At 38.1% G+C, this 15,718-nt stretch overlaps 1 protein-coding gene and 1 pseudogene across 1 annotated transcript; both read left to right on the top strand.

The window, feature by feature from the left end:
* The first annotated feature begins 1,613 nt into the window (after nt 1-1,613).
* LOC137128924 (extracellular calcium-sensing receptor-like) lies at nt 1,614-4,987 on the top strand. The gene is made up of 6 exons (XM_067507619.1): nt 1,614-1,768; nt 1,974-2,271; nt 2,386-3,180; nt 3,277-3,504; nt 3,639-3,762; nt 4,086-4,987. Exons 2-6 carry the CDS (start codon nt 2,008-2,010, stop codon nt 4,985-4,987), a joined length of 2,313 nt encoding a protein of 770 aa, XP_067363720.1. The 5' UTR covers nt 1,614-1,768; nt 1,974-2,007.
* Nucleotides 4,988-8,155: 3,168 nt separating this feature from the next.
* LOC137128925 (extracellular calcium-sensing receptor-like) lies at nt 8,156-14,047 on the top strand (annotated as a pseudogene).
* The last annotated feature ends 1,671 nt before the right edge of the window (nt 14,048-15,718 follow it).

The raw sequence follows: 15,718 nt of genomic DNA, 5'->3' as shown, positions 1-15,718 counted from the left end.
TGAGTGGGTGGCTCCTGTGTCAACCAGAAAAGGCAGGTTTTGTCCATCAACCTTCAGTGCCAGCATGGGGTCTGCCATTCCCATGTGGCTGGGTTTCTGTGGACACCTTCAGAATTCACCTTCTTCCTCATATGTTCCCACTGGGAACTATCCTCGAGGAGCTGCAGTTGGGTTCGGAGCCATATGCTGGTTCCCTCGCCCACGGGCCACACCACGGCCTGTTGCAAGTGGTCCATAGCCTGTTGTTGTTGCGAAGCATATGGACTGGCGGGACAGTCTTGCCTAAAGTGACCAGGTTGGCCACAGCTATGGCAGACCCAGTTTCCCCCTTGGTTTCCACCTCTGCCTCCCATGCAGCCTCCAAACCCCCTACTCCCGTTATAATATGGGAACCTGCTCATATGTGGTCCTGGTGGATATACTGCAGGATCGTGACCTTGAAACGTTAGATACAGTCCCTATTCAGGGATTGGATATAGATCTGGATACTGGGGTTCATTGGGGACTTCAGTACTTTGTTGCACCATTTGTTTCTTCCCTTTCTTTTCATCCTTTACCTTTTTTCTAGCTTCTCCTAACTGTAGCTTTAACAACTGCATGCATCTCTGCAAGTGGTGGCGGAGGTGCCTTTCCCAAGTCTCCGTGGTGCAGCCTGGGATGTCTAGGTTTCCCTCCTTTGTATCTTTTACTTTTTTGTGTACGCCAGCTAACACTTCTCCCCTGAACATGGTTTCCTGTACCTGGTCCGAGTGTGGATCTACACCTGTGTGATCTAATCACTCTCCCTGTGCTCCAGCCAGGGACGCTGAGGGTTTTTCTCCTTGCTTTGGGGTAAACTTTGTGGTTACTGGAGCCTTAGAACTTGGATATTTCTGTCTCATAGGTAACCGTATATCTGTGGTGTAGGGTGCGAACATTCTATCATCCTGGACATCTTCCACTTGTGTGTGAGCTTCTAATTGTTGCATGTCAAATCGATTAGTTTGCTTTCACACCAAAGCTCTCCAGTCTCCCACTGTGACCTTCAATCTGTTGGTGAACTGGGCCCATGAGGAGAGCCTTTTAGGCATTTCTTTCATTATCATGTTCATGTCTGTCATAGACCATGGCTTATATATAACCTGTCCCAGTAATGATACCCGCATGTGTGTCCCCGCTTTTTTATTAGTTCTAGGTCTTAGATAGTGTCCCCCAATTTTTTTTGGCATGCTGTGTAGTGGGCCCGTCCCATGTGAGATAATTTCCCCAGAAATTGGGGAGACTGTCCAACTGTCCCCCAGTAATTTTCATCGGGGGCGTCTGTATCTGTTAAATTAAATATTGTAATGGGAGAATACACATAAACACACAGCAAAGATATTTGAAACAAACGTACAAGATGGTTTAGTGTGTGGACGCCTCCTTCCTCACCCCTCCTTGTTTTGTACATACACATACGTGAACCAACAACATTTTGTAAGTCATCCAAAATGTATAAATACACACACACAAGCTCACATACATCTGATTCAACCATTTGTTTGATTCTCTCTGACAGTATGACTTCTATACACAAGTGGCCAATCTGGGGCTGGGCACTTTTCTACCTGTTGTTAGTGGCATCTGATAAGGCACAGGAGTCTGTGTGCTGGCAAAGAGGGGATCCTGAGAACCTGCAGTTATTTAAAGATGGTGACTTTATTTTAGGGGGAGTCTTTTCGTTCCACACTAGCTGGAAGAACAGACAGGAAACCTACACAACCAAGCCACTGCCACTGGAATGCACCAGGTAAATTATACTGTAAAAAGCTAAAAATGTTTATTTTATCTTACACAATGGGTACGGAATGTTACCAAACCATTAAAATTTAAATCATTTTGAAAATTTATATATTCCCTGATTAATGTATTAATTTTATGAAATTCCTTTATTTACTGTTATTACATTGTTTCTATTTCAACTTGTTGATAAAAGTATTGAAAACTGTATTAAGTTTGAATTTCAGAGGGTTCCAGACAGCCCTGGCTATGATATTTGCCACTGAAGAGATTAATAACAGCACAGACCTTCTACCTGGCATCTCTCTGGGATATAAAATGTATGATACTTGCAGCTCCATTGCCAAAAGTGTGATGGTTGGACTGGCCTTGGCTAATGGTAATGAAGTTGTATCTGTGCCTTTAGAGGCTCCATGTACCAGACCTGCACAGGTACAGGCAATAATAGGAGAAACCTCCTCGTCTCCCAGCTTGGCTATAGCTACTGTCATCGGACCCTTTTATATCCCAATGGTGGGTAAAATTAGTGAATTTAAAAGTATATTGTAAAATGTATTCTGTAGCAGTAGCTGACATGTGATGAGTTTGTATATTTTTATCTTGGAAGGTAATTTCTTTATCTTTTAGATCAGCCCCTTTGCCACCTGTGCTTGTCTCAGTGACAAAACTAAGTACCCATCCTTCCTCAGAACCATACCCAGTGACTACTATCAGAGCAGAGCCCTGGCCCTGTTGGTCAAACACTTTGGTTGGACTTGGGTTGGAGCTATAAGAAGCAATAATGATTATGGAAATAATGGTATTGCTATATTCACAGAGACTGCACAGCAGCTGGGCATCTGTCTGGAGTATTCTGTATCTTTCTTTAGGACAGATTTGCCAAACAAAATAGAGAAGATAATAAAAACAATCAAGTATTCCACTTCTAAGGTAATTGTTGCTTTCCTCTCCAGCTTGGACATGGAGGTCTTAGTGTATAAGTTGTCTGAACACAACCTAACTGGGTACCAGTGGGTAGGCAGTGAGGCCTGGGTCTTTGATTCCCAAACTGCAGAAAGAGATCAACATCATATTCTGGATGGTGCCATAGGCCTGGCCATCCCCAAAGCACATGTCAGTGGCATGAAAGAATTTATTATTGATGTGAAGTCACTCAATTCATGGGATAATAAACTGTTTACAGAATTCTGGGAAACATTATTTAGCTGTAAGTTCAGTCAGTCAAAGTCGTCGGCAGAGAATCAGAGAGAATGTACTGGACATGAAGATCTGAGTGGATTGCAGCACAGCTTTACTGATATGTCACTTATGCCCATATTAAACAATGTCTATAAAGGAGTGTATGCTGTGGCCCATGCACTTCATAATATTCTTGGCTGTAACAAAACATGTAAATACAAGGTGAAGCTGGATCCATTCATGGTGAGTTTTTACATTACGATGCATAAAGTCTTGCTGTGCATCAACAAACCTAAAAATATTTGTTCTAATTAACCTAATAAATATTTTACCTTTTAGATTTTACAAAGCATAAGAAAGATTCACATCAAAACAAAGGAAGGAGATGAAGTTTACTTTAATGAGAATGGAGACCCACCAGCAACGTATGAAATTATAAACTGGCAGCTAAGAGACAATGGAATTACGGACTTTGTCGTAGTTGGTCTTTATGATGCATCTTTACCTGCAGACAAACAGCTGAGTCTGCAATATAAGTCTTTAATCTGGGCTCAGAACTCAAAACAGGTAAAGTGTAATTCATTCACTGTCATTAACAAATACAGTATAATAATAACATAGCATGAAAAATTGAAAGAAGGTCTACATCATGAACAGCTTTTTAAAGTGAGTTCTAATACATTTTTCTCATTCTTGTTCAGGTTCCTGTGTCAGTTTGCAGTGAGAAATGTCCCCCAGGAACTCGCAAAGTTCTCCAGAAAGGAAAACCTGTCTGCTGCTATGACTGTATAAGATGTGCAGAGGGAGAAATAAGCACCATAACAGGTGTAGTAATACTTAATGCAATGATTTGAATTTTAGTAAATCACAAAAATAAAAAAAAAGCTGTCAACCACTGATACCTATATTAGAAAAAAGAATAGTTGCAGCCTTCATGAGAAAGAACATTGTGGTTTGCTAATTAAAAGGAAAACTAAACCAAAAATTTCAAAAACTAAAAACATGTAATAAAGTGATTAATGATTATGTCATATAGTTGTCATTTACTTATCCATGAAGCATCAGGTAAAATAGTAATGACTTAACTTTAACAAAATTGTGATTAAAGGAATTTTGGCACCTGACGCCTGACTTTTATCATTTGTCAGATTCTATCACCTGTATGAAATGTCCTCCTGAATTCTGGTCCAATGAGAGAAGAGATGCCTGTGTAAAGAAGGAGGCAGAGTTTCTATCATATGAAGAAATGATGGGAGCACTGCTCACTGCAGCATCTTTATTTGGAACATGCATGACTGCTGTTGTAGCCTTCATCTTCTTCAGATACAGGAAAACTCCTATTGTCAGGGCCAACAACTCTGAGCTGAGCTTCCTGCTGCTCTTCTCCTTGACTCTGTGCTTCCTGTGCTCTCTGACCTTTATCGGCCGACCCTCTGAGTGGTCCTGCATGCTGCGACACACAGCATTTGGCATCACCTTTGTCCTCTGTATCTCCTGTGTTCTGGGGAAAACTATGGTGGTGTTAATGGCCTTCAGGGCTTCACTTCCAGGCAGTAATGTGATGAAATGGTTTGGACCAACACAGCAGAGACTCAGTGTTCTGGTTTTCACTCTCATACAGGTTATAATATGTATCCTCTGGTTAACAATTTCTCCTCCTTTTCCTTTTAAGAATTTTAAAGTAATCAAAGACAAAATCATCTTCGAATGTGCTCTGGGATCAACTTTAGGCTTTTGGGCTGTACTTGGGTACATAGGTGTTCTGGCCACATTCTGTTTTATTCTTGCTTTTCTGGCTCGGAAACTGCCTGATAACTTTAATGAGGCCAAATTTATCACCTTCAGCATGTTGATCTTCTGTGCAGTGTGGATCACTTTTATTCCAGCATATGTCAGCTCTCCTGGGAAGTTCAGTGTTGCTGTGGAGATATTTGCTATTCTGGCCTCCAGTTTTGGACTGTTAGTTTGTATTTTTATTCCAAAATGTTATATAATCGTACTGAGACCAGAGGAAAATACGAAAAAGAATATGATGGGGAAAGTAAATTAAAAGACAATCTGAAATCCCAAATAAAATTTTATGGTGGCGAAAACATTGTAGTGCAATTCAAAATTTTATACAATACTGTATCACACAATTCTTTAATAGTATGCATGGATACTAATATGTCATACAATGTAATATACAGTCATCTTAAACTAAATGTATGTAAAGTACAAATAAATACCCATCCTTTACCCATCCTTTACTAGTTTTACAGCTTTTGATATGTATAACATGTAATCGGACAATAAAATCAATGTTTTAAATGTTTAAGCTGATGTACCAAATATTGAGTCAATGCTGCATGAAGAGGAAGTTATAATTTCACCTTTGTTAAGTTTGGATATTTGTCATGTAAGAAAGTAGCTATGAAATTTAAAACATGTGGCCATTTTATCTATTTACATTTAATCCAAATCTCACAATGTAAATCACAAAAGTTTTACTAAAAACTACCAACAGTCCAAAAGTTGAATTCATATTTAAACAATTTCAGACATAACACAGGGTCAAGGGACCGAAGCAGGTGATATTTTGGCTCACAAAAATACATTGTCTGGTAACATTTGGTTGATATGTTCACTATCAACGTATTTCTAACTCATCATGTACGACAACATCTTGTTATTATGTTCAAAAGAAATGTAATGTGGTTGAAATGACATTTTCCAGGAGAACTTAATCATCTTGGCAGCTTAGTTGTATAAGCACAAATTTTCTAAGAGACAGGGTTGCTGAACCACAAATAAACACATCCACACCTTTAACTCTCTTCTCTGCTGGTGTGTGTATCCTGCGATAAAACAGACCTGAAACTGGATTTGTGTAGTGTTAATGTTCAGATCACTGATTAAAAAAAAAAAGGGGTACAGTACAGTGAGGGTTTTAGATTTGACACTTTAGATCATTACACACTTTGCAGTATCTGCACTAACACTGATCACTGCTCTATCTAGTGGATCAACACAGCATTGTACCTAGCTTCTGAAAAGGTAGTGGGGATAACAAGCCGGGTGTGATTTCATTACTTTATCTCAGGAGGTTGACGATTCAGTGAAGAATCCACATGAAAAAAATCCTGCATCTGCACAAATTTGCGTGTGAGTCACGCAACAGTTTGAGCCTGCTACATCTGTACACGCCCCTTAGTTTAGTAAGGATTGATTACATTATTGTTGATACTATTAGGTATCAACAATTGATAATGTTGATAATGTTGACAATATATTGGTATATACATAATATATAGGTATAGGTGATGTGTTTGTAGAACGTTTCACGTACGAAACCTGCACAGGTTCAGGTAATAATAAGAGAAGCCTACTCCTCTCTATGGCTACAGCTACTTTCATTGGACCCGTTTATATCCCAGTGGTGGGTAAGATAGTAAATTTAAATTTTTATTTGTAAAAAGAATTCTGTAAGGGTTAAGAGCAATAGTGACAAGGAAATTTGAGCAAAACCAAGTACCCATCCTTGCTCAGAACCATACCCAGTGACTACTATCAGATATTTGCTATTCTGGCCTCCAGTTTTGGACTGTTAATTTGTATTTTCATTCCGAAATGTCATATTATATTACTGAAACCGGCAGAGAATACAAAAAAGCATATGATGGGGAAAGGGGGATAAAAGACAATCAGAAATGTAAAAAAACAAAAATAAACCCACATCTCACTAATCACTTACGAATTTCATAGCTTTTGATATGTATAACATATAATCAGCTAATTAAATTCATGTTTGGATAAATGTATCTTATTTTCTACTGGTCAGAAGATTAATTACACAAAAAAAAGAAAAAAAAAAGAAAAAAGAAAGAAACATTATTGTTAACGACGACTACTGTAGGTGACACATTAGGAATGAGTGTCATTTACGAGAGCAACTGTCCGCTGCTTGTTTTCCAACTATCCTTGGAATATGTTGGTGAACGTTGTCAGTCAGGTCAACTGGACTTCTCCTTTCTTGGTTGTAAATATTTCATCGAAGCAGCTTATTCAGTCTGAGGAAAAGTTGGCTAGGAGACCCACTTATATCCTCTGGAATAGTCCTTGTTTCTTACCTGGCCTGAATCTACTGTCTACAATTACCTGGATAGAGTGTTTTCAATCAATCAGCTGCTGGAGGACACTAACTAAGGTAAGAGCGGAGTGCAGAAGACAAAGTGAATTGGTATCTTTCAGCTTCTGATTGACTGAACACAATTGATTCAGGTAGTCAGCAGTGTGTAATGCAGGGATAGTTGGATAGGCCTGGAGTATCAGTGATCTACAGAAATATCCTATATCCTGTTAGCATCTCCTGAATTCTCCAAGCTGTACAAGGTGCTAATCAACAAAAGGATCCAGTGAATCCAGTGAAGACTGAGCTGCCATTCTGTACGTGTTACATTTCTTTTATTTCTATGAAATTTAAATACTTGAGAAAAGAAAATATAAACATTTCATACACAACTAAGTTATTGTTTACTTAAGATTACAAAAAAAATCAAAAATTCAAACCAGTTATCTCCCCTGCATGATCAGTTTAAGGGTATCTCCACTTGAATTTCTGTAAAAACTGATCAGGAGGATTTGTCAGGCAAGCAGTACTAAAATTAGAGTTTAACATGCAGATTTGGTTTGACAATTATTCTGTGCTCAAATATTCTTAAAAATAAATTGTTTTTCATTTATGGTGTGTTTTGTGATGTATTTACAACCATTTGATTGAATTAAAACCAAAAAAGATATTAAAAATACAACAATGTGTACGTGTTTCCAAAACTTTTCTTGGAAGTATAGTACACAGAAATGAGTACTTACAGGTTTGTATTTTAATGTAATAATGACTTTAGATAGTGTTTATTAAAAGAAGAAATGTTAATTACATATTGTAACTGGAGAATACACATGAACATACAGCAAAGATATTTGAAACAAATGTACAAGATGTTTTGGTGTGTGGACGCGTCCTTCCTCACCCCTCCTTGTATTGTAAATACACATACGTGAACCAAAAACATTTTGTAAGTCATCCAAAATGTATAAATACACACACACAAGCTTGGTATAACATACATCTGATTCAACCATTTGTTTGATTCTCTCTGACAGTATGACTTCTATACACAATTGGCCAATCTGGGGCTGGGCACTTTTCTACCTGTTGTTAGTGGCATCTGATCAGGCACAGGAGTCTGTGTGCTGGCACAGAGGGGATCCTGAGAACCTGCAGTTATTTAAAGATGGTGACTTTATTTTAGGGGGAGCCTTTTCGTTCCACACTAGCTGGAAAGACAGGAAGGAAACCTACACAACCAAGCCGCTGCCACTGGAATGCACCAGGTAAATTATACTGAAAAAGCTAAAAATGTTTATTTTATCTTACACAATGGGTAAAAAATGTTACCAAACCATTAAAATTTTAATCAATTTGAAAATGTATATATTCACTGATTAATTTATTAATGTTATGAAATGCTTTCAATTACTGTTGTTACATTGTTTCTATTTCAACTTGAAAGAAGTATTAAAACTGTATCAAGTTTGAATTTCAGAGGCTTCCAGTTTGCCCTGGCTATGATATTTGCCACTGAAGAGATTAATAACAGCACAGAGCTACTACCTGGCATCTCTCCGGGATATAAAATGTATGATACTTGCAGCTCCATTGCCAAAAGTGTGATGGTTGGACTGGCCTTGGCTAATGGTAATGAAGTTGTATCTGCGCCTTTAGAGGCTCCATGTGCCAGACCTGCACAGGTACAAGCAATAATAGGAGAAACCTCCTCGTCTCCCAGCTTGGCTATAGCTACTGTCATCGGACCCTTTTATATCCCAATGGTGGGTTACATTACTGAATTTAAAAGTATATTGTAAAATGTATTCTGTAGCAGCAGCTGACATGTGATGAGCTTGTATATTTTTATCTTGAAGGGTAATTTCTTTTATATTTTAGATCAGCCCCTTTGCCACCTGTGCTTGTCTCAGTGACAAAACCAAGTACCCATCCTTCCTCAGAACCATACCCAGTGACTACTATCAGAGCAGAGCCCTGGCCCTGTTGGTCAAACACTTTGGTTGGACTTGGGTTGGAGCTATAAGAAGCAATAATGATTATGGCAATAATGGTATGGATATATTCATAGAATCTGCACAGCAGCTGGGCATCTGTCTGGAGTATTCTGTATCTTTCTTTAGGACAGATCCACCAAACAAAATAGAGAAGATAATTAAAACAATCAAGTATTCTACTTCTAAGGTAATTGTTGCTTTCCTCTCCAGCTTGGACATGGAGGTATTAGTGTATAAGTTGTCTGAACACAACCTAACTGGGTACCAGTGGGTAGGCAGTGAGGCCTGGGTCTTTGATTCCCAAACTGCAGAAAGAGATCAACATCATATTCTGGATGGTGCCATAGGCCTGGCCATCCCCAAAGCACATGTCAGTGGGATGAAAGAGTTTATTATTGATGTGAAGTCACTCAATTCATGGGATAAAAAACTGTTTACAAAGTTCTGGGAAACGTTATTTAGCTGTAAATACTATCAGTCAAAGTCATCAGTAGAGAATCAGAGAGAATGTACTGGACATGAAGATCTGAGTGGAACTGAGCACAGCTTCACTGATATGTCACTTATGCCCATATTCAAAAACATCTATAAAGGAGTGTATGCTGTGGCCCATGCACTTCATAATATTCTTGGTTGTAATGTAACATGCAGCCACAAGGTGAAGCTGGATCCATTCATGGTGAGCTTTAACATTAAAATGCATAAAATGTACCTGTGTATATAACTTTTGTGCAAACAGACCTAAATATTCATTGTAATCAATTTAATAAATATTTGACCTTTTAGATTTTACAAAGCATAAGAAAGATTCATATCAGAACAAAGGAAGAAGATGAAGTTTACTTTAATGAGAATGGAGACCCACCAGCAAAGTATGAAATTATAAACTGGCAGCTAAGAGAAAATGGAATTACGGACTTTGTCGTAGTTGGTCTTTTTGATGCATCTTTACCTACAGACAAACAGCTAAGTCTGCACAATCCATTTTTTTTTTGGACTCAGAACTCAAGACAGGTAAGGTGTAATCATTATCAAATGCAGTATTATAATAACATAGCATTAAAAATTAAAAGAAGGTCTACTTCATAACCAGCTTTTTAAAGTGAGCGCTAATTCATTTTTCTCATATTCTTTTTCATGCAGGTCCCTGTGTCAGTTTGCAGTGAGAAATGTCCCCCAGGAACTCGCAAAGTTCTCCAGAAAGGAAAACCTGTCTGCTGCTATGACTGTATAAGATGTGCAGAGGGAGAAATAAGCAACATTACAGGTGTAGTAATACTTAAATCACAGTAATAATAGTAATAGTATATCGCAAAAAATCCCTATATCCCTATATTAGAAAAAAGAATAGTTGCAGCCTTCATGAGAAATAATTTTGATTTACATAGAAAAATTCTTCTTAAGTTTGTGTTGTTTTCTACTCAATGGGTTAGACGTATAAACAGATGCAGATGGATAAGTATTCACAACTAAAACTGTATATTCCACTTCCACAATTTGCCATAGCAGGAAGTAGAAATGTCCCTAACAGGAAGAATACTGAGGAACAAAATGTTAATGAATGTAAGTGTTGATGGGGGTTTATTCCAATTCAAATTTATCAATTTCATATCACAGTTACCACTGATTTATAACACAAAAGAAAACCCCTTGGATGTCTTAATCTTCGGAATTAAACTTCTGATAGATAATCAATTATCGACTAATCCTTGAACAAACTTAAACAAAGAGGCCACTTTACACACATGAATTAAAAAATGATGGTAAAACCAAGGCACTAAATGACAAGATAAAGTCCATCACTCAATTATGTAATAGCCTCAATATGCATTTGAATTAAATGTACATTTCCAGCTAATAAATTGACAAGGAAGAGCAATGTTCTCATACGTCCATCAATTTCCCAAAAAGTTCTCATCTTATATTTGATCTATCCATTATTATATAATTTGTGTTATCTCAAGAGAATCATGTGTACACATGGTCTAATGTATGCCAGTGTTTCCTGTCCATTCTGTGTTTAAATATACATAAGTGGGACAATTTCTGTGCATTCATCCTTTATACATCTGCCCCCAGCAGTGTAAAAGTAAGTTTTAGGTACATTGTTACATATATTATATTGCAAAAGGAAAAATAAACCAAAAAATACAAACACTAATAGAATGTCTTAAAGTTGTTTTTTTTTTTACAAAATGACTAAATAAATAATGATTATGTAATCGGTTGTCATATAGTTTTCCATGTAGCATCAGGCAAAATAGTACTGACTTGACTTATATGCAGAGTTGTGATAAGGGAAATATTTTAACTAATTATGGCACCTGATGCCTGACTTTTATCATTTGTTAGATTCTATCACCTGTGTGAAATGTCCTCCTGAATTCTGGTCCAATGAGAGAAGAGATGCCTGTGTAAAGAAGGAGGCAGAGTTTCTATCAAATGAAGAAATGATGGGAGCACTGCTCACTGCAGCATCTTTATTTGGAACATGCATGACTGCTGTTGTAGCCTTCATTTTCTTCAGATACAGGAAAACTCCTATTGTCAGGGCCAACAACTCTGAGCTGAGCTTCCTGCTGCTCTTCTCCTTGACTCTGTGCTTCCTGTGCTCTCTGACCTTTATCGGCCGACCCTCTGAGTGGTCCTGCATGCTGCGACACACAGCATTTGGCATCACCTTTGTCCTCTGTATCTCCTGTGTTCTGGGGAAAACTATGGTGGTGTTAATGGCCTTCAGGGCTTCACTTCCAGGCAGTAATGTGATGAAATGGTTTGGACCAACACAGCAGAGACTCAGTGTTCTGGTTTTCACTCTCATACAGGTTATAATATGTATCCTCTGGTTAACAATTTCTCCTCCTTTTCCATTTAGGAATTTAAAGGAAATCAAAGACAAAATGATCTTAGAATGTGCTCTGGGATCAACTTTAGGCTTTTGGGCTGTACTTGGGTACATAGGTGTTCTGGCCACATTCTGTTTTATTCTTGCTTTTCTGGCTCGGAAACTCTGGCCTCCAGTTTTGGACTGTTGATTTGTATTTTTATTCCAAAATGTTATATTATTGTACTGAGACCAGCAAAGAATACAAAGAAGCATATGATGGGAAAGGGAGCATAAAAGACATTTGGAAATATTAAGTAAAATAAATACATAATAAAGACTTTTTAGTGCTATGCTATTTGTTAAACACTCTAGACTGTGACTTTTACAAGGAAATAAATGAGTTCTCTCCACATAGATATGCAAAGCACAAACCGGCCACAACTTTTGCAACTGCTGCTGTTCTGCAGAGTAGTAAGGTGATGGCTAAAAAGCTACCAGTACCATACAGTGAACATACACTCAATGGCCATTTTATTAGGTATAACTGTACAATCTAACACAGAAGCTTTGCCATGAATTTTATTTGCACAATGTTGTAATTTCTCAGTTTTTAAGTCCAAACTTTCAAAAATGTAAGAATTTGTTTATTACTGAGGTCATAGTGGGTGGTGGAGTCCTACTGGACTGGATTAGAAGAAGAGGTTGTTCTAAAGTTTTGGCCACGTGATTCCTTTTAAATAAGGTGGCCAAAACATTAGATTCATTCGCTTACGACCAATTTCTGGATGAATGGGGGATGTATAGCACACACAAGACTGCAGAGACAAACTGACAAAGGAAACTGACCTTTATCATGTTGAAAGGTGCAGTCTCCTTCTTTCACCTACACATGTCCATCTTCTCAATATGATCAAAGACCATGTTTTCCTGTGACATGAAAATACATATGGATACAGAACCCCTGACTTAGTATAATTATCAACACCATTCTCCAAGGTGACACTGAAGAAGTCCTTATCAGAACTGACTCAGCTTAAAACGGGTGAGAAACTTTCAGCACCACCTACTGTGATGTACAAGGGAGACGGCTGTAAACCGCAAACTGTTACCAACTGTCTCTGTGTTTTGGTATTTGTCATTATCGGTGTGAACAAATGTCATAGAATTTAAAAAACCTGAATAATAATTTCCCGTGATTGATTTCATGTTTGATCCAAATCTGGTTAAAATCTGTAGCAACAGTGCCATCAAAGGTGAACATTGTACTAGTTTAGATTTTGTGGCATTTTGAAATGGAGTCTTCCAACCTCATATCAAATGACTTAATACATACTTTGTTTGCTTTATGATATGAGATGATAAGACTTCAGGAGTTATCAATGATAAGCCTATTATTCCTATCACTTACTCTGCAGAATAGTATGAACTATGTCTACACACACATACATATATTTAATTGGTAATGGATTGCCAAGTGGTTGTAAAAAATCTGGTCAATGGACTCTGAATTTACCATAACAATTTATCCCATCTTCCCCTTTTTCTCCAGACTCCATGGAGTGCACCAGCTGTCCAGAGGATTTCTGGTCCAGTCTCCAGTGTGACCAATGTGTTCATAAGGAAATAGTGTTTCTTTCCTACAATGAGCCTCTAGTTATCTGCTTGACAACCACCTCATTGCTGGGAAAATTTATCTGTGCTGTTGTCCTGGGGGATCTTCATTCAGTATCGCAGCACACCCATGGTGCGAGCCAACAACTCAGGACTGAGCTTCCTGATTTTGGTTTCTCTTAAACTATGTTTCTTCTGCTCACTGCTGTTCATTGGACATCCTAAACTGTGGACACACCAGTTGAGCATTTGGGATCAGCTTTGTTCTTTGTGTCTCTATTCTTTGTGTCTCTATTCTGCTCAGAATCTTAATGAAAGAGTTCACTTTATAAGTGTAGATTAACACTGTTCTCCAAGGTGAACAGTGTATTCATTTTTATTCTTTCATTTGTTCATTAGTATTCTGCTTTTGTTCCTGCTTATGTCACCTCACAAGGCAAAAATGCAGATGCCGTGGAGGTATTTGCCATGCCGGCATCAATTATTTGACTTTCGGTGGCACTCTTTGGCCCAAAATACATAATCCTGCTAAGACCAGACAGGGACACAAAGAAAGCCATTATAGGTTGAAGAAACAGCAAATTATAAATGTACCAGTAACTAACTACTGGTCATAAACTGTGTACTGCTGTAGTTCAGTTGGTAAGGCAGTGTTCCACCGATCAGGGTCAGTGATTCTATCCCCCGTCCCAGCTATATGTCGAAGTGTCTCTGGGAAAAACACTGAATCCCCAACAGCTCATTCCCATCCCCAGCTGTGCAGTGCCAGTCCAAGCCCGCTAGACATTGGGTGGGGTTGCGTCAGGAACGGTGCGGATAATGATCTGCTGTGGTGACCCTGAACTCACTGGATAAGCCAAAAGGACAAAAAATAAAAAATACAAAATAAAAAAGTGGTACACTTTGGCTCAAAATGTTACATAATCCTGCTAAAACCAGACACGAGTACAAAGAAAGCAATTATGGGTCTAGGAAACAGCAAGTTACCTTTACTCAGTGTTTTCTTGAAGCACCTTTGACAGCAAATACAGCCTCAAGTCTTTTTTGGTATAACACAACAAGCTTTGCGAACCTGGATTGGGGGATTTTCTCCTATTCTTCTTTGCCACCACCATGCTTCATGTAGGGATGGTATTGATTTCCTTCAGCCATAAACTTTAGAATTGACGCCCAACAGTATAATAAATTCTTCAATCTTGGTTTTATCAGACCAGAATTCGAGATATAACAAGATTTGTTATATCTCGAATGCTTAGGCAAGTGTGATATTTAATTTTTTTCTTTTATTTGCAAACATTTCTCAAACTCTGTTTTCACTTTAGCGGTACGGTGTACTGAGTATAGATTAACAATAAAGTTGAACCATTGTAGTATCAGACTACTGATTGAAGGAGGTTTTGAGAAGGAGGTCTCTGAAAACTTTAAATGCACTGTACAAGTCTTTGAAAAGTTGAAATCACATGATTTAACTAGATTCAGCATTATCATAATTGAACAGTAGTGCAGCACGAAGCCAGTGAAGTGCAATAAGGACCTAACCAGGAATGTGAACCATAGTCTAAAGTACTACTGCAAGTACAAGTAGAATCTGTAGCAGAGTAGAGCACAGTGATGACTATGCACAACAACATGTACAGAGATAGAAATGTAGTACCATTTTATAAACTTTTGCTTTACTTTACCACACAGCGCTTTAAAATGTTGCTTATCATTCACCAATTTACACACAGCAGTGATGGCAGAGTAGCCATGCAAGGTGCTTGCCTGACCCATCAGGAGAAACTTGGGTTTCAGCTTCTTGCTCAAGGACACGCTGACATATAGACAAGAAGCATTTCCTTCAGGGTCCAAGCCTTCAACCCTATGGTCGGTAGGCGAAAGTGGCTCTACTGTCGCGCCAAACTCTTTCATTAAGAATTCAGGTTTTTTGGCATAGAATCAGCTCTAGTTTACCAACTGTGATCTTTGACCATTTTTGTCACATTTTTCAAAAAAAGTGTATTATTAGTGGAGTACTTTTGCGTTAAGTAAAATCTGATACTCTGCTGAGCACTTTTACTTGACTAAAGGATCTGATGTGATACTTATAGTGGAGATTTTTTAGGCCAATACTTGCACTATTAATTCAGTATTTTAGTATCTGTACTTTTACCACCTCTGCACACAGTTTATCAGATTTTGCTGTGTATGGAGCTTTTTAGTAACAGCTTGCTCTTAATAATAGGTGGGTAGGCAGGCTGC

The sequence above is a fragment of the Channa argus genome, chromosome 6 (genome assembly GCF_033026475.1).
Source record: "Channa argus isolate prfri chromosome 6, Channa argus male v1.0, whole genome shotgun sequence".
In the NCBI taxonomy this organism is placed as follows: Eukaryota; Metazoa; Chordata; class Actinopteri; order Anabantiformes; family Channidae; genus Channa; species Channa argus.
Note: the sequence above shows the minus strand (reverse complement) of the source record. Positions and strands in the feature narration are given on the sequence as shown.